Raw genomic sequence first — 13,524 nt, 5'->3', positions numbered from 1 at the left:
ATCAACCATGTGCATGTCTGATGAAGAAAACACTAGTTGCCAGAAATGCAAATGAAATCTAGCAGTCCCTCAAGGCTCCTAGAGCAAGATTTTAAGATACATATATTTATCTAGACTTAAGTATATAATTGGGAATATAACCCCTCAGTCTGAAAAGATGCACTAAGTTTGATGCCTTATTTTTGCTTTTTCTTCATTTGCACACAAAAGTCTAAAATCATCCTAAAGTCTTTCATGATTTCAAAATTCATGTTTTCAAATTCTTTCGCAAATGAAAATTATCTAACTTAAATGTCATAGTGCCCCCTAAAGTAACTCAAGAGAACCACATTAACTATCTCAAACACAAAGAATAAAAGTGCCTTAGTACATTCCACTATAAACAAAAGAAAGAAATATTATAGTTTTTTTTAAATTAGGGGATAAAAGGTCACATTAGAAAAAGTTTACCCTAGATGCTATTTGTATGGTTAGTTTTGTGGACTTAAACATTTCCTTTATGAAGCTATCAAAAATATTTTTCTTACACTCTACTGCCCTCTTGTGGTCAAATTTCCTGCATGTTAAATCACTACACAATTTTACTTTCCAATGGAAAAAAAATTATCAATTACACCTTTGCATGAATTACTTAGAAATATCCACATTGTACGAAAGTCATGCGACTCTCTTGGGATAATATACCTTAACGAAATGTGTACAGAATATGATATACAAAGAAATCACTCCAGAAATGTATTGGATCAATAATAGGAGATTATGATATATCCTACATCCATGAAACAATATGTATAGTCATTAAAAATTATATTGTAGAAGTGTATTTATTAAGATGCTTGAAATATGTTAAGCAAAAAAGAACAAATTATAAAACAGTATGAAAATATAATCAACTTTAAAAATTTTAGAGTGTGTTATTTTTGAGTATCCACATTTCATGAGCTAAATATTTTATTTTATAATTAAGAAAAAACAGTAAGGGAGGAATGATAATTTATGGATCAAGAGAAAGGCCACATATTCGAAGTTAAATGACTTTGGATATAATGGTGTGCAACCATTGAAAATCATCTACCTTGTACTGGGTTAGACATCACATAGTTAAGTCAACCAAAAATAAGAATTACTACATAATTAACAGCATCATTATTCTGGTGAGTTACTATTTTTAGAGATCTTCATTATTTTAATATAATAAAAGTAGGGCTAACGTACAAGAGTAGGACTGAACTATGAATCTGTTGGAAAGATGCTCTTTACCTGTACATTCATCATTTAACTCAATCAGTAACGGATGTGATGCTAGTACTACATTTAACACACAACCAGCTGAGGGACATCCTACAAAATAAGTGACCAGCTCTCAAGGTCGTGAAAGACAATGAAAGACTGAGGAACTGTCAGAGACTGGAGAAGACTATGGAAACTAACCCACTAAACGCAATGTGGAATCCCGAGTTAGATCCTGGAACAGAAAAAGAACATAATGAAAAAACTGGTGAAATCCAAATAAAGTCTGTAGTTTGGTTAGTAGCAATGGAACCACGTTAATTTAGTTTTGGTAGCTGTACTATGGTTATTTAAGATCTAACATCAGGGGCTTCCCTGGTGGCACAGTGGTTGAGAATCCGCCTGCCAATGTAGGGGACACGGGTTCGATCCCTGGTCCGGGAAGATCCCACATGCCCCAGAGCAACTAAGCCTGTGTGCCACAACTACTGAGCCTGCACTCTAGAGTCCGTGAGCCACAACTACTGAGCCCACGTGCTGCAGCTACTGAAGCCCATCCGCCTAGAGCTCACGTTCCACAACGAGAGAAGCCACCACAATGAGAAGCCCGCTCACTGCAACGAAGAGTAGCCCCCGCTCGCCGCAACTAGAGAAAGCCTGCGCGCAGCAACGAAGACCCAATGCAGCCAAAATAAAATAAAATAAAATAAAAAGATCTAACATCAGAGGAAGCTGGTGAAGGGTATACAGGAACTTTCTGAACTATTTTTTATGGAACCTCTGTAAGCCTGAACTTACCTCAATATTAAAAGTTTAAAAATTAATTTTATCTGTATCTTTTCCCTTATTTTTAATGTAGTTACTAGGAAATTAAAAATGACATACATGGCTCACATTATATTTCTATTGGACAACACTGACCTAGTGAAGGTTTTAAATTCTTTTCTACATCATCACATTTGACAGATATGACACTCCATGATTTTGTGATAAGCCTTCTCAAGGGAGGTGTCCCTATTCTCCTTCCCTGCTTAAAAATCACTGTAGTTGAGTCACATAACAGAGATAGTCCCACTTTACTCAGAATCCTCTAAAAACTGTAAATCTTACCAATAAGATTGAGTGATGAATTTTCTGCTTTTTCAAATGCAACTTGACTGTTTCCAACAACCAGTCCTACTTCAATCTGTATAGAAAGACAGTAATTAGTAGTTAGTCTAATAGCAGACTTCTGGACTTCTCAAAGCAAGGCAGAAAACAAAGGGGAAATGAGGTCTCTCTGAGCAAAGTAAATCTTCCAAACTATCAGCTAAGTTACATTTATTTCTGTCATAACTACCTTCTATTATTCCTATTTTATTTCAACACATATATTTTTGATAACACCTGTCTTATTATTTATTTACAATAAATATCACTTGCATTCAACCAGAATTACAAGTATATATACAAATTTCAAATTACTATTAGATCTGCAAATAAGTATATTTTACACTATATTTTAATAAATATGCTGGCTAGAAAAGCAATTTTTTCCCCTACTATCTTAAAAGAAAGAGCGCATAATATAAAAGAAATCACTGAGGGAGAGAATGGCTAGGAAAATTATATTAACTTGCATAATGCACATCATAAAGATTATTAAAAATACCTTTTGTCTTTTACCTGTCGCAGGCTCTCCCTTCAGGATGCTAGGATCCATGGCTTCAATGTCTTTTACCAGTAAGCCAAAAAGCTTTTCATTGAAGCTAAACACAAGCTATGTAGAAAAGAAGGGGAGAAAAATCACTTCACGATTCAATGGCTTGATTCTCACATCATCATCAATGTTTTCCAAATGCAGGCAAGCAGCTTTCTCTTGTATATCACCACGAGCAAACTACCCACATAACCAATGAGAGGTAACCACTCGTTACCATAACCAACTAACATTTATTGAGTATTTGCTGTGTGCCAAACAAACATTACAGGAGGTTGTGTAACTAATACTCACAAAGTCTCTTGCAAACAAAGTATTCCTCAGTTTTACTAGGAAGGAAGCTGAGATCCAGAGAGGGGCTAAACAATGGGACCTAGAGTCACAGTAAACGACAGTGCCAGGATGTAAGCCTGGGTGTGTGACTCTAAAATAATGCTTTTCTACAACCAATACAAAGTGCCTGCCATTCGAGTGCAGAGACAGCTTCTGAATGGTCGTTCATTCACCAAATATTTATTGAGTACCTTCTACAAGCTAGGCCCTCTTCTAGGTACCGGCATATAACAAAAATATAATAAACAAAGCTGACTGTCAATCCTGCCACTACTAATTACTACGAATGAGAATAAATACTAAGAAAAATGATTTGAAGTAAGATGTTTACTTCTTCTCTGTATTATGGAGGATTTTGTTTCATGGGTTGATAGACATCTGCATGTTACTGGGTTTTAAATTATTACAAATACCAAAGCATTTTCTATTAAAATACAAAAGCTAAAGGAGAAGGTAAAAACAATGAAGTTTAGTCAGGCAATTTGAGCACAACTATCAGTCAGAAAGTGTAGGAATCCAGAAGGACTACGGAAAAGCCCCCAAAACAATGGACGGGTAAGTCAACAAATTATCAGCTAATCTCTGCCATCCTGGGGAGCCTCCTCAATCCATCTAATCCAAAGTAGCAGCCCAGTGGCTCTCCAGTGCATCATCCCATTTTACTGACATCAAAGTACTAAACAGTACGTGGCATTTCTTATTTTCTGTCTTTCCCAACTAGAAAGTAAGCTCTATGAGGGTAGGAATTCTGTTTATTTTGTTCACTGCAGATCCACCGGGATACTAAAATAGTATGTATTGAACACATACTGGGTGTTCAATAAGCATTTGATTAATTAATTGATCAACTGACGAATAGGTTCTTGTCTCAGCTACAACCCTGGCTGAGAAGGTCATGGACCTTCGCTGGACCTAAATAAAATTCCTCATTTGCAAAATGAGGTTAGACAAGATAACCTCTGAGATTCATTCCAATTCTAGTACTTTTAAAAACCATAATAAATGCTCTACATCCTTTTCCTGTCTACCAGTAATTGAGTTTACACTTGTAAAAGTTTGATATTATGATGTATGGTGTATGTATGTATGTACTCTCAAATCATTAGAGTCTCATTTCTCCAGCTAATGACACTCCATTCACTCCCACAGGTCTTTCCTTCTACCACTTCTCTCATTCCCCATCTTACAGACCTTCCCACGTGAGAGACGCAGAGACAGTCTACATAACTCGTTACAGATCAGAATTCTATAAGCTGGGATTCTCAAACTTTTTGGTCTCAGGATCCTTTTATATATAAGCCTAAACATTTTTGAGGACCCCCAAAATTTTGTTTATATGGATTATATCTCTTGATAGTCACTGTATTAGAAATTAGAACAAGAAACTTATTTTTCAAAAAACAATTAAGTACATTATGTGTTAATAACATATTTTTAATTTGTTAAAAAAAATCCCTCCATTTTCCAAAATAAAAAATATAAATGGGAAGAGTGGCACTGTGACATTTTCGTGAATCTCTTTAATTTCTTGCTTAATGGAAGACTGATGGACACTCATGTCTGCTTCAGCAGTCAGTGTGCTATGCTATACCCATCACACAGTCTACAACACTCCACTGTAGACTTGTGAGAGAATAAGAGGAAAAGGGCACATAATGTCTTGATATTATTATGAAAATAGTTTTGACTTCGCAAACCCCTTGAAAGGGCCTCAGGGACCCCCACAGGTCTCTGGACCACAGTTTGAGAACAGCTGCTACTAAGCTATGGGAGGAGGAAGGAATTAGGAATGATTAAGAAAAGTCATAGAAAACGAGACAAATGTAATGGTGAGGTCAAAAGAGCAATGATTATTTACGTGTACAAAGAGCAATTTATGAACTCATACATTTTTTAACTAAAATTTTAAAAGAACAGAATTTCTTCCTAGGAGGTTAAACAATATGATATTAACTGAAGTCCAAAAAAAGGGAGCAATGTAAATATCATTTTCAAGAAAAGAAAATCTGGGTTTCAAAAGCTCCATGAAAAAAACTAAGTATATATATATATACACATATACATACACACACACACAATTTTCTTAAGATTCTCAAAGAAGTTCATAACCAAAAAAGTTAAGAATTACTTTTCTACAGAAATATATCAGTAAAAGAGAAAGACATCCAGAGACAAATGTCCCACAATAAGAAGAAATGAGACATGTATGTCTATAGTATTTCCAAATTTACAGAAGGAAAAGCTGCTGTAATTATATATGACACTAACCTAAAAGCTACTTTAGAATTTTTCTGAACAGACTGCTAGAGGTTCAGCAAACATATTTCCCTCACTTTTTATCATTCATCTTAGATATAGCTGTTCACATGCAAAGCTCCTCTCAGTTTTTAAAAAACAGAATTAATTTTCCACAACTGCAGAGATTAGAATTTCTAGAAATGAAAGAAAATTTAAAACTACCTGTTGTCCCACTGAGAATGCCTGGTTGTTGAACTGCTGAATAAATTCTGCGGCCATCTTGTCAGTATCATAAGGGTTAGAGTCGATACTTTTTTTCTGCAGGAAATCAATTTCGATGGTCATTGTGCCAATACATTGTTTGGCTTTGTCAAATGTATACAAGAACACTAGAGAAAAAAAGAAGCATTTTTTAAATCACAGAGACACCAAATACTTGCTGTGCTTCAAGTAACTAAAAGTTTCATATAAATGAATTATAACAGAACTTGACCAAAAGGGGATTTTACATGGCCTTCACTGGAGAGACACATAAGCACAGATTTTTTTAAAATAAGAATAACCACTAGAGATGTTCTTCCCTCTGACTTAATTAGAACATACTGAACAGCACTGTCCTATACTTCTACCCCTCACCTGACTCTTCTAGGGAAATCACAGCCCTCCCTACACAGCCTCTGCATCTTCCTCCTTCTCATTAAACAAAGGACAAAATGACAGTGGGAAGTCCCAGTGGAGTTGGCATAACATACTGTTTCCAAACAAGATTTTTGTTTGACACAAGGAAGAGCTAAGGTGAGAGGTGTGTGAGCTCTTTTGCCCTAACAAATTAGGATGTAGGACACACACACACACAAAAACCTTGAGGAAAAAAAAAATGTTTACTAGAGGGATTTCCTCCAGAGCAACAGAGTGTAACATTTCTTTTTTTAATACTACAGAAATATTTACTGAGCACCTATGATATGCAGGGAACTACAGTAAGTTCTACATGTATAACAGGACAAAGGCCAGGTTTTTAGCTCTTCTTTGTATTAACAGCACCCAACAGTGCCTGTAGGATGCTTAATATATTCATGAACTGTTTAAATGAAACAACAGCAGCAAAATACCTATCGTCTCCATGCTAATAACAAAGGAGGCAAGACAAAGGGACTTTGGAGTCTGTGTGCTTCAACAGAGTCTGTTAGTAACTAGAAGACTCTTCTGTGCCTTGATTTGTCGGTAAAATAAGACTGCCTAGATAAATCTTTATGGTCCTTTCATACTCAATTTCTGTTCTAAACTTATCTCTTACAGTCTAACCACTTGAAGAATGTAAAAGGATTTTCTGTAAATCCTCTGAATGAAATTGCTTGAGTAATCATATTTTTATATTTTGGTTTGCCATAATAAAGGAGACACACATATTTTAAAGACAAACATTTCAAAAGCAAAATAACAAAGAAAGCCAGGGTGAGGGTTGGGAAATTCACCGAAGATTGAAGAATAAGTTCAAATCTCAGCTGAAAGTTTCAGAATACTCTCTGACCTCCACTTCTGGGTGTTTTGTTCTTTAACATTTCCTAGAAAGTACAGGTTACATTCTGAGTACCTTTCATGAGCAAGAGAGCTTAGTTATTTCCCAAATAATGAAGATATTTATGGGATGAAATAATGTGAAAAGGAATAAGTTGATTCAGCAATTCCATTTCTGGGTGTCTATCCCAGAAAGACTCTTGAACATTTGTCTAAAAAGAGATTTATAGGGCTTCCCTGGTGGCGCAGTGGTTGAGAGTCCGCCTGCTGATGCAGGGGACGCGGGTTTGTGCCCCAGTCCGGGAAGATCCCACATGCCGTGGAGCGGCTGGGCCCATGAGCCACGGCCGCTGAGCCTGCGCGTCCGGAGCCTGTGCTCCGCAACGGGAGAGGCCACAACAGTGAGAGGCCCGCGTACCGCAAAAAAAAAAAAAAAAGAGATTTATAGGGAGGTTCACTGCAGCATTATTTCTAATAGTCAAACACTTAAAAAATGCTGATCAGTAGGGAAATGATTAATAAAATGTGGCATATTCATAATGTGGAATAATGTATAGCAATTAAAATTAAAACTTGATGTATATTTAATAAACACAGATGGTCCATTAAAACATAATATTGAGTGAAAAAAGTACACTTCAGAAAGATGTGCACAATATAATACCATTTTGTGCATTAAAGACTCCAAAACAATTCCATAATGTCATAATGCATATATATGTATGCATATATATACATATATGCATTTATACACGTGTATATATACATGTGTACATCATCCTTATATCAAGAACTTTGAATAAGTGTATTAAAATATCATCATCACTGACTATAGTTTTCAAATGCATTTTAATTTAAGGTCAATGTTCCTCAACAGAAAAGACCAAACTGTTATAATTTCAAATGCTAGAACAGTACCATGGACAGTTTCATAGGCAGCACCATGGCCAGCACCATCATCAGCCCCAAAGGGACAGATGCCCTGAAGGTTTCAACCAGAAGCAAAGGGCCAGAAGGTTGAGAATGTTTTCTTATTTTATGATTAATAGCATTTTAATGTCAGACTAATAAAAAATATTTTTATAAACAAAAGAATTATAGCTAATGCTTTGAATAAACAGACATTACAAAGACAGGTAATGGGCAAAAAACATGTGCTAATTGAACATCAGTCTGCAGTACTTAAAATATGGCATTTCCAGATGGAAAGAAGACAATGATTCTTCTAAGAAGATTTAGTCTGAGGACTAAAATCATTGACTTGACTAAAAAAAATGTCTCCTTGCAGACAGAACTCCTGTTCAGAATCTTTGAATTAGCACTCCCCTTCATACCAACTTCCTACCCTTTCTTTGCCTACATCTCTACTTACACTGAACCAGCTTTCTATCTTTATGCTACATCATGACATCACTCAGGGCCCCAAATCCTTCCTTGCCTCATGCTTACTCCACCTTAGTCCCACCTGAACACTTAGTTTTATAATTTTGCCCATTAGGTCTGTTTGAGTTGCCTTTTAAAGAACTGACTTTACAATCAAGATAAGCATTTCTGGTAGCAGGAGAATGCTTTAAACACAATTCAGGCCACAAAACACATTTCTCATTTCATCTTGAATTTTCACTTCTTCACAACAGAATTTATCTGCATTAAAAGTTAAATTTACGCACACTCCACTCTATATTTAGAAAAGTTTAAGGAAATTAGAAACCTAAGCTACTTACACACCCATTTTCTCATTAGATTTAACAAGTGTTCATTTTTATTTCTGTCACTGTCCACAAATAGGGAACCCTGGCTTCAGGAACTGACCTACTTCCCTTTGGCACCAAACTCCTCCACTGTCTCAGCTTCACACTATGCTTCAGGTGAGGCAGTGATAGTTAAGGGAATTACTTATGTCAGTGTTTCCAAAAATGTGGCTGATAAGAGCTACTTAAGGGTGATTGTTAAAAACACAGATTCATGGGGCTTCCCTGGTGGCGCAGTGGTTGAGAGTCTGCCCGCCGATGCAGGGGACGCGGGTTCGTGCCCCAGTCCAGGAAGATCCCACATGCCGCGGAGCGGCTGGGCCCGTGAGCCATGGCCGCTGAGCCTGCGCGTCCAAAGCCTGTGCTCCGCAACGGGAGAGGCCACAACAGTGAGAGGCCCACGTACCGCAAAAAAAAAAAAAAAACACAGATTCATGAATCAGACTTCCCAAGGGAGGGGCCTGGGAATCTTTTTCTTTTTTAAAAAACAAACTCCCTAGGTGTTTCTCTGAGGTAAGTTTAGAAAGCACTAATTATGCAACTACCAGCTACCTATATCTAAAGTAATTTCCTTTATTTTCACCCCAAGTCAAAAAATTGTCTCTCTCATCCTACTTCTGCAAAGAAAAGGCCAAATAAAGATATTCCCAATATTTAAGTTCCCTCTAACTCAGAAAAAAAAAAAAGTATAAGTTGCCATGTTCCTAAATGAGGAACAAGATATTCTCTCCTTCCACTTTACCAACTTCTCTTCTCAGGCATCTCGACTACAGACAAACCTCGTAATGTGTTCCAAGCAACTGCTTTCAGTATTTGTTTTCTTTCAACCAGTTTAAAGTTAATATATCTTTGAATATCTTCAAAAGCATTGGATCTAGAGGATCTGAATGTGAATCTGAACATTCCCACACATCTTCCTAAAACCCCGTGGAAACAAAAAGGTGAACAAATAATGCTACATACGTCCATACCTTCAGCATTACTTGGAGACAGAGAATACCATGAAACTCAAATTACTTGAAAGTAGAGAAATATGTAACAAAATTAGACAGAGCTCCCATTGAGGAAATAAAGGAGAAGGGAGAGCACTACATAGAGAAAATATAGAGAAAATCACCCCTCGAAAGAGAAAGTCCAACACCAAAAGCCAAAACACTACACACAGGTTTGGGACTTGGTAGTCCATGACTCCAGGTACAGGGAAAGGACCTGAAAGTAAGTAGTACTGGAAGTGGCAGCATCAAAGAACCACTGGAAAGAATCAGATAAATAGAGAAGGGATGGTGTCCTTTGAGATGTGGCAATGAAGGGAAGAAGGCAGTAAGAGAGGAAAATTAAGGATCATGCAGAAACCAAAGAGAAATAAGCTATGCCAACCAACCTCTCTACCTCCCCCTCCACCTCACCATTATTCCTTATTAAAGAAACTGCACTTCTCTGCACTAACAGAAAAGAATGCTCTTGCACTAGTAATTTTGTCTACAAATCATGTGAAACAGAAAAAAATAACTCCACAAAGTTACTGTAAAGAAAATATAATAACAAAATATTGTAGCATTTCAGCTCATGAAGCATCTTCCCTAAAAAGATCAACTATGAAATAGAAAATGTATGTAACATTTTAAACTAAATTAAGTATCCTCAAATAAGTATTCAGACATATAACAAAACACCTAAAATCAGAAGTTTAAAAACTAAGACCAGAAATAGACAAATAAAAGAAATGCAATGACAGCTTATCAAACACAGGAAAGAAATTGAGGAAAAAGACAAACTACTCAGAAGTGAATAATAAATTACAAAGTGCCCATGGGAGAACAGATTCAAATTAATATTTAATAAGAGGCAGTGAATAAAGACAGGAAAATAACCAAGGTAGTAAAAATAAGGCAAAGAAAGAATTTGCAAAGAACAGAGAGAAAGTAGTTGAAATGGAAGACAGGCTGATAAGGCCTAAAATACATTTATAATTGGAGCTCCTGAGAAGAAAATCAAAACAACTGGGCCAGAACTAATACTTAAAACCATAATCTAAGAAAATTCTCTGGAAATAGAGAAAACTTAAATCTACATATTGAAACAAAGCATTGTATACCTGGGTTGTTGATCCTAAATGACCAATTCCAAGAAATATCCTAATTAAGGATATTAGAATTTAAAGACAGAAAAACCCTCAGCGTTCCCAGGCAGAAAAATCAAATTCCTTATAAAGATAAGAAATTTAGACTGGCATCAGCCTTCTCAAGAGTTTCATACAAAGCAAAGCAATGCGATGCACTATTTTCAAGAAATTCAAGGGAAGAAAACAAGTCAAGAATTTTATATCCAGCCAAGCTGTCCTTAAGATATCAAAGGTATAAAAAAAATCAGTTTGAATATTCAAGAACTTAGTAAACACTGTACACATATATACTTCCTGGAGGGATCTACTCAATTTATCCAACTAAGTAGAAACTGGCAAAAGGACTGATCATGATCATTTAAGAGATTTAATTGCAGAGTTAAGGCTAAAACAAGTGTGGGGTCGTACGTGGAAGAATAGCATGAAAATACCATGCTCTTATAGACAGAAATCAACTAGCATGGTCGCTATAATTAGTGATACTGTACTGCATATTTGAATGTTGCTAAAAGAGTAGATCTTACAAGTTCTCAACACAAGAAAAAAAAGCTGTAACTATGTAAGGTGACAGATGTTAACTAGACTTATTGTGGTAAGCATTTCACAATGTATACAAAATATCAAATCATTATGTTGTATACCTGAACTAATATAATATGTCGATTATATTTCAATTTTTAAAAATTTGCTTCTTCCAGTAGAAAAAAAAAGAGAAGACTTAAAACTTGAAAAAAAAGAAAACAATTAACAAAATGGGAAGAGAAAGGGGAAGGCAGAATATTACAGTTAACTGTTGTATAGGTAATAGATGAGAGTCAAAGGATATCATTTAGAACGGACAGGACAGTTTTTTGAAAAGGTTAAGTAAGGAAAAAAAGAGGAAGTACTAAGGGCACTACGAGAGGTATAAGTGCAGATGTAATCACTAAAACAAAAATGTAAACATTCTTAAATACCAAAATAAATTTTAAAAAATAGCAAAGAGGTTGGTTCAAGATGGCGGAGTAGAAGAACATGCTCTCACTCCCTCTTCCGAGAACACCAGAATCACGACTAACTGCTGAAAAATCATTGACAGGAAGACAGTGGAACTCACCAAAATAGATACCCCACATGCAAAGACAAAGAAGAAGTCACAATGAGACGGTAGGAGGGGTGCTATCACAATAAAATCAAATCCCATAACTGCTGGGTGGGTGACTCACAAACTGGAGAACACTTATACCACAGAAGTCCAGCCACTGAAGTGATGGTTCTGAGCCACACAACAGGCTTCACAACCTGGGGGTTTGGCAACAGGAGGAGGAATTCCTAGAGAATCAGACTTTGAAGGCTAGTGGGATTTGACTGCAGGACTTCGGCAGGACTAGGGGAAACAGACACTCCACTCTTAGAGGGCACAAACTAGTGTGCACCTCGGGACCCAGGGGAAGGAGCAGTGACCTCATAGGAGAAAGAACCAGACCTACCTGCTAGTGTTGGAGGGTCTCCTGCAGAGGCAGGGGGCAGCTGTGGCTCACCGTGAGGACAAGGACACTGGAAGCAGAAGTTCTGGGAAGTACTCCTTGGCGTGAGCCCTCCCAGAGTCTGCCATTAGCCCCACCAAAGAGCCCGGGTAGGTTCCAGTCTTGGGTCGCCTCAGGCCAAACAACCAACAGGGAGGGAACCCAGCCCCAACCATCAGCAGACAAGCGGATTAAGGTTTTACTGAGCTCTGCCCACCAGAGCAACACCCAGCTCTACTCACCACCAGTCCCTCCCATCAGGAAACTTCCACAAGCCTCTTAGATAGCCTCATCCACCAGAGGGCAGAGAGCAGAAGCAAGAACTACAATCTTGCAGGCAGTGGAACAAAAACCACATTCACAGAAAGATAGACAAGATTAAAAGGCAGAGGGCTATGGACCAGATGAAGGAACAAGATAAAACCCCAGAAAAAGAATTCAGAATAATGATAGTGAAGATGATCCAGAACCTCGGAAAAAGAATGGAGGCAAAGATTGAGAAGATACAAGAAATGTTTAACAAAGACCTAGAAGAATTACAGAACAAACAAACAAAGATGAACAATACAATAACTGAAATGAAAACTACACTAGAAGGAATCAATAGCAGAATAACTGAGGCAGAAGAATGGATAAGTGACCTGGAAGATAGAATGGTGGAATCCATTGCTGCAGAACAGAATAAAGAAAAAAGAATGAAAAGAAATAAAGACAGCCTAAGAGACCTCTGGGACAACATTAAACACAACAACATTCACATTATAGGGGTCCCAGAAGGAGAAGAGAGAGAGAAAGGACCAGAGAAAATATTTGAAGAGATTATAGTCGAAAACTTCCCTAACATGGGAAAGGAAATAGCCACCCAAGTCCAGGAAGCACAGAGAGTCCCAGGCAGGAAAAACCCAAAGAGAAACACGCCAAGACACATAGTAATCAAACTGACAAAAATTAAAGACAAAGAAAAATTATTGAAAGCAACAAGGGAAAAACAACAAATAACATACAAGAGAATTCCCATAAAGTTAACAGCAGATTTCTCAGCAGAAACTCTACAAGCCAGAAGGGAGTGGCATGATATATTTAAAGTGATGAAAGGGAAGAACCTACAACCAAGATTATTCTACCTGG

General features: G+C 37.0%; 1 protein-coding gene across 2 annotated transcripts in view; it reads right to left on the bottom strand.

Annotated features, from left to right (window-relative positions):
* NSF (N-ethylmaleimide sensitive factor, vesicle fusing ATPase) overlaps positions 1-13,524 on the bottom strand; it is a gene marked incomplete at its 5' end in the record, with an annotated part of 157,261 nt that overhangs the window by 106,532 nt on the left and 37,205 nt on the right. For both annotated transcript variants that reach the window (XM_082678887.1, XM_082678888.1), the window contains 3 exons: positions 2,341-2,416; positions 2,882-2,989; positions 5,723-5,889. In XM_082678887.1, the coding sequence (XP_082535013.1) occupies positions 2,341-2,416; positions 2,882-2,989; positions 5,723-5,889 (351 nt within the window). The remainder of the gene's footprint in view (positions 1-2,340; positions 2,417-2,881; positions 2,990-5,722; positions 5,890-13,524) is intronic.

The sequence above is a fragment of the Grampus griseus genome, assembly GCF_964374135.1.
Source record: "Grampus griseus genome assembly, chromosome: 20".
Classification (NCBI taxonomy): Eukaryota; Metazoa; Chordata; class Mammalia; order Artiodactyla; family Delphinidae; genus Grampus; species Grampus griseus.
Note: the sequence above shows the minus strand (reverse complement) of the source record. Positions and strands in the feature narration are given on the sequence as shown.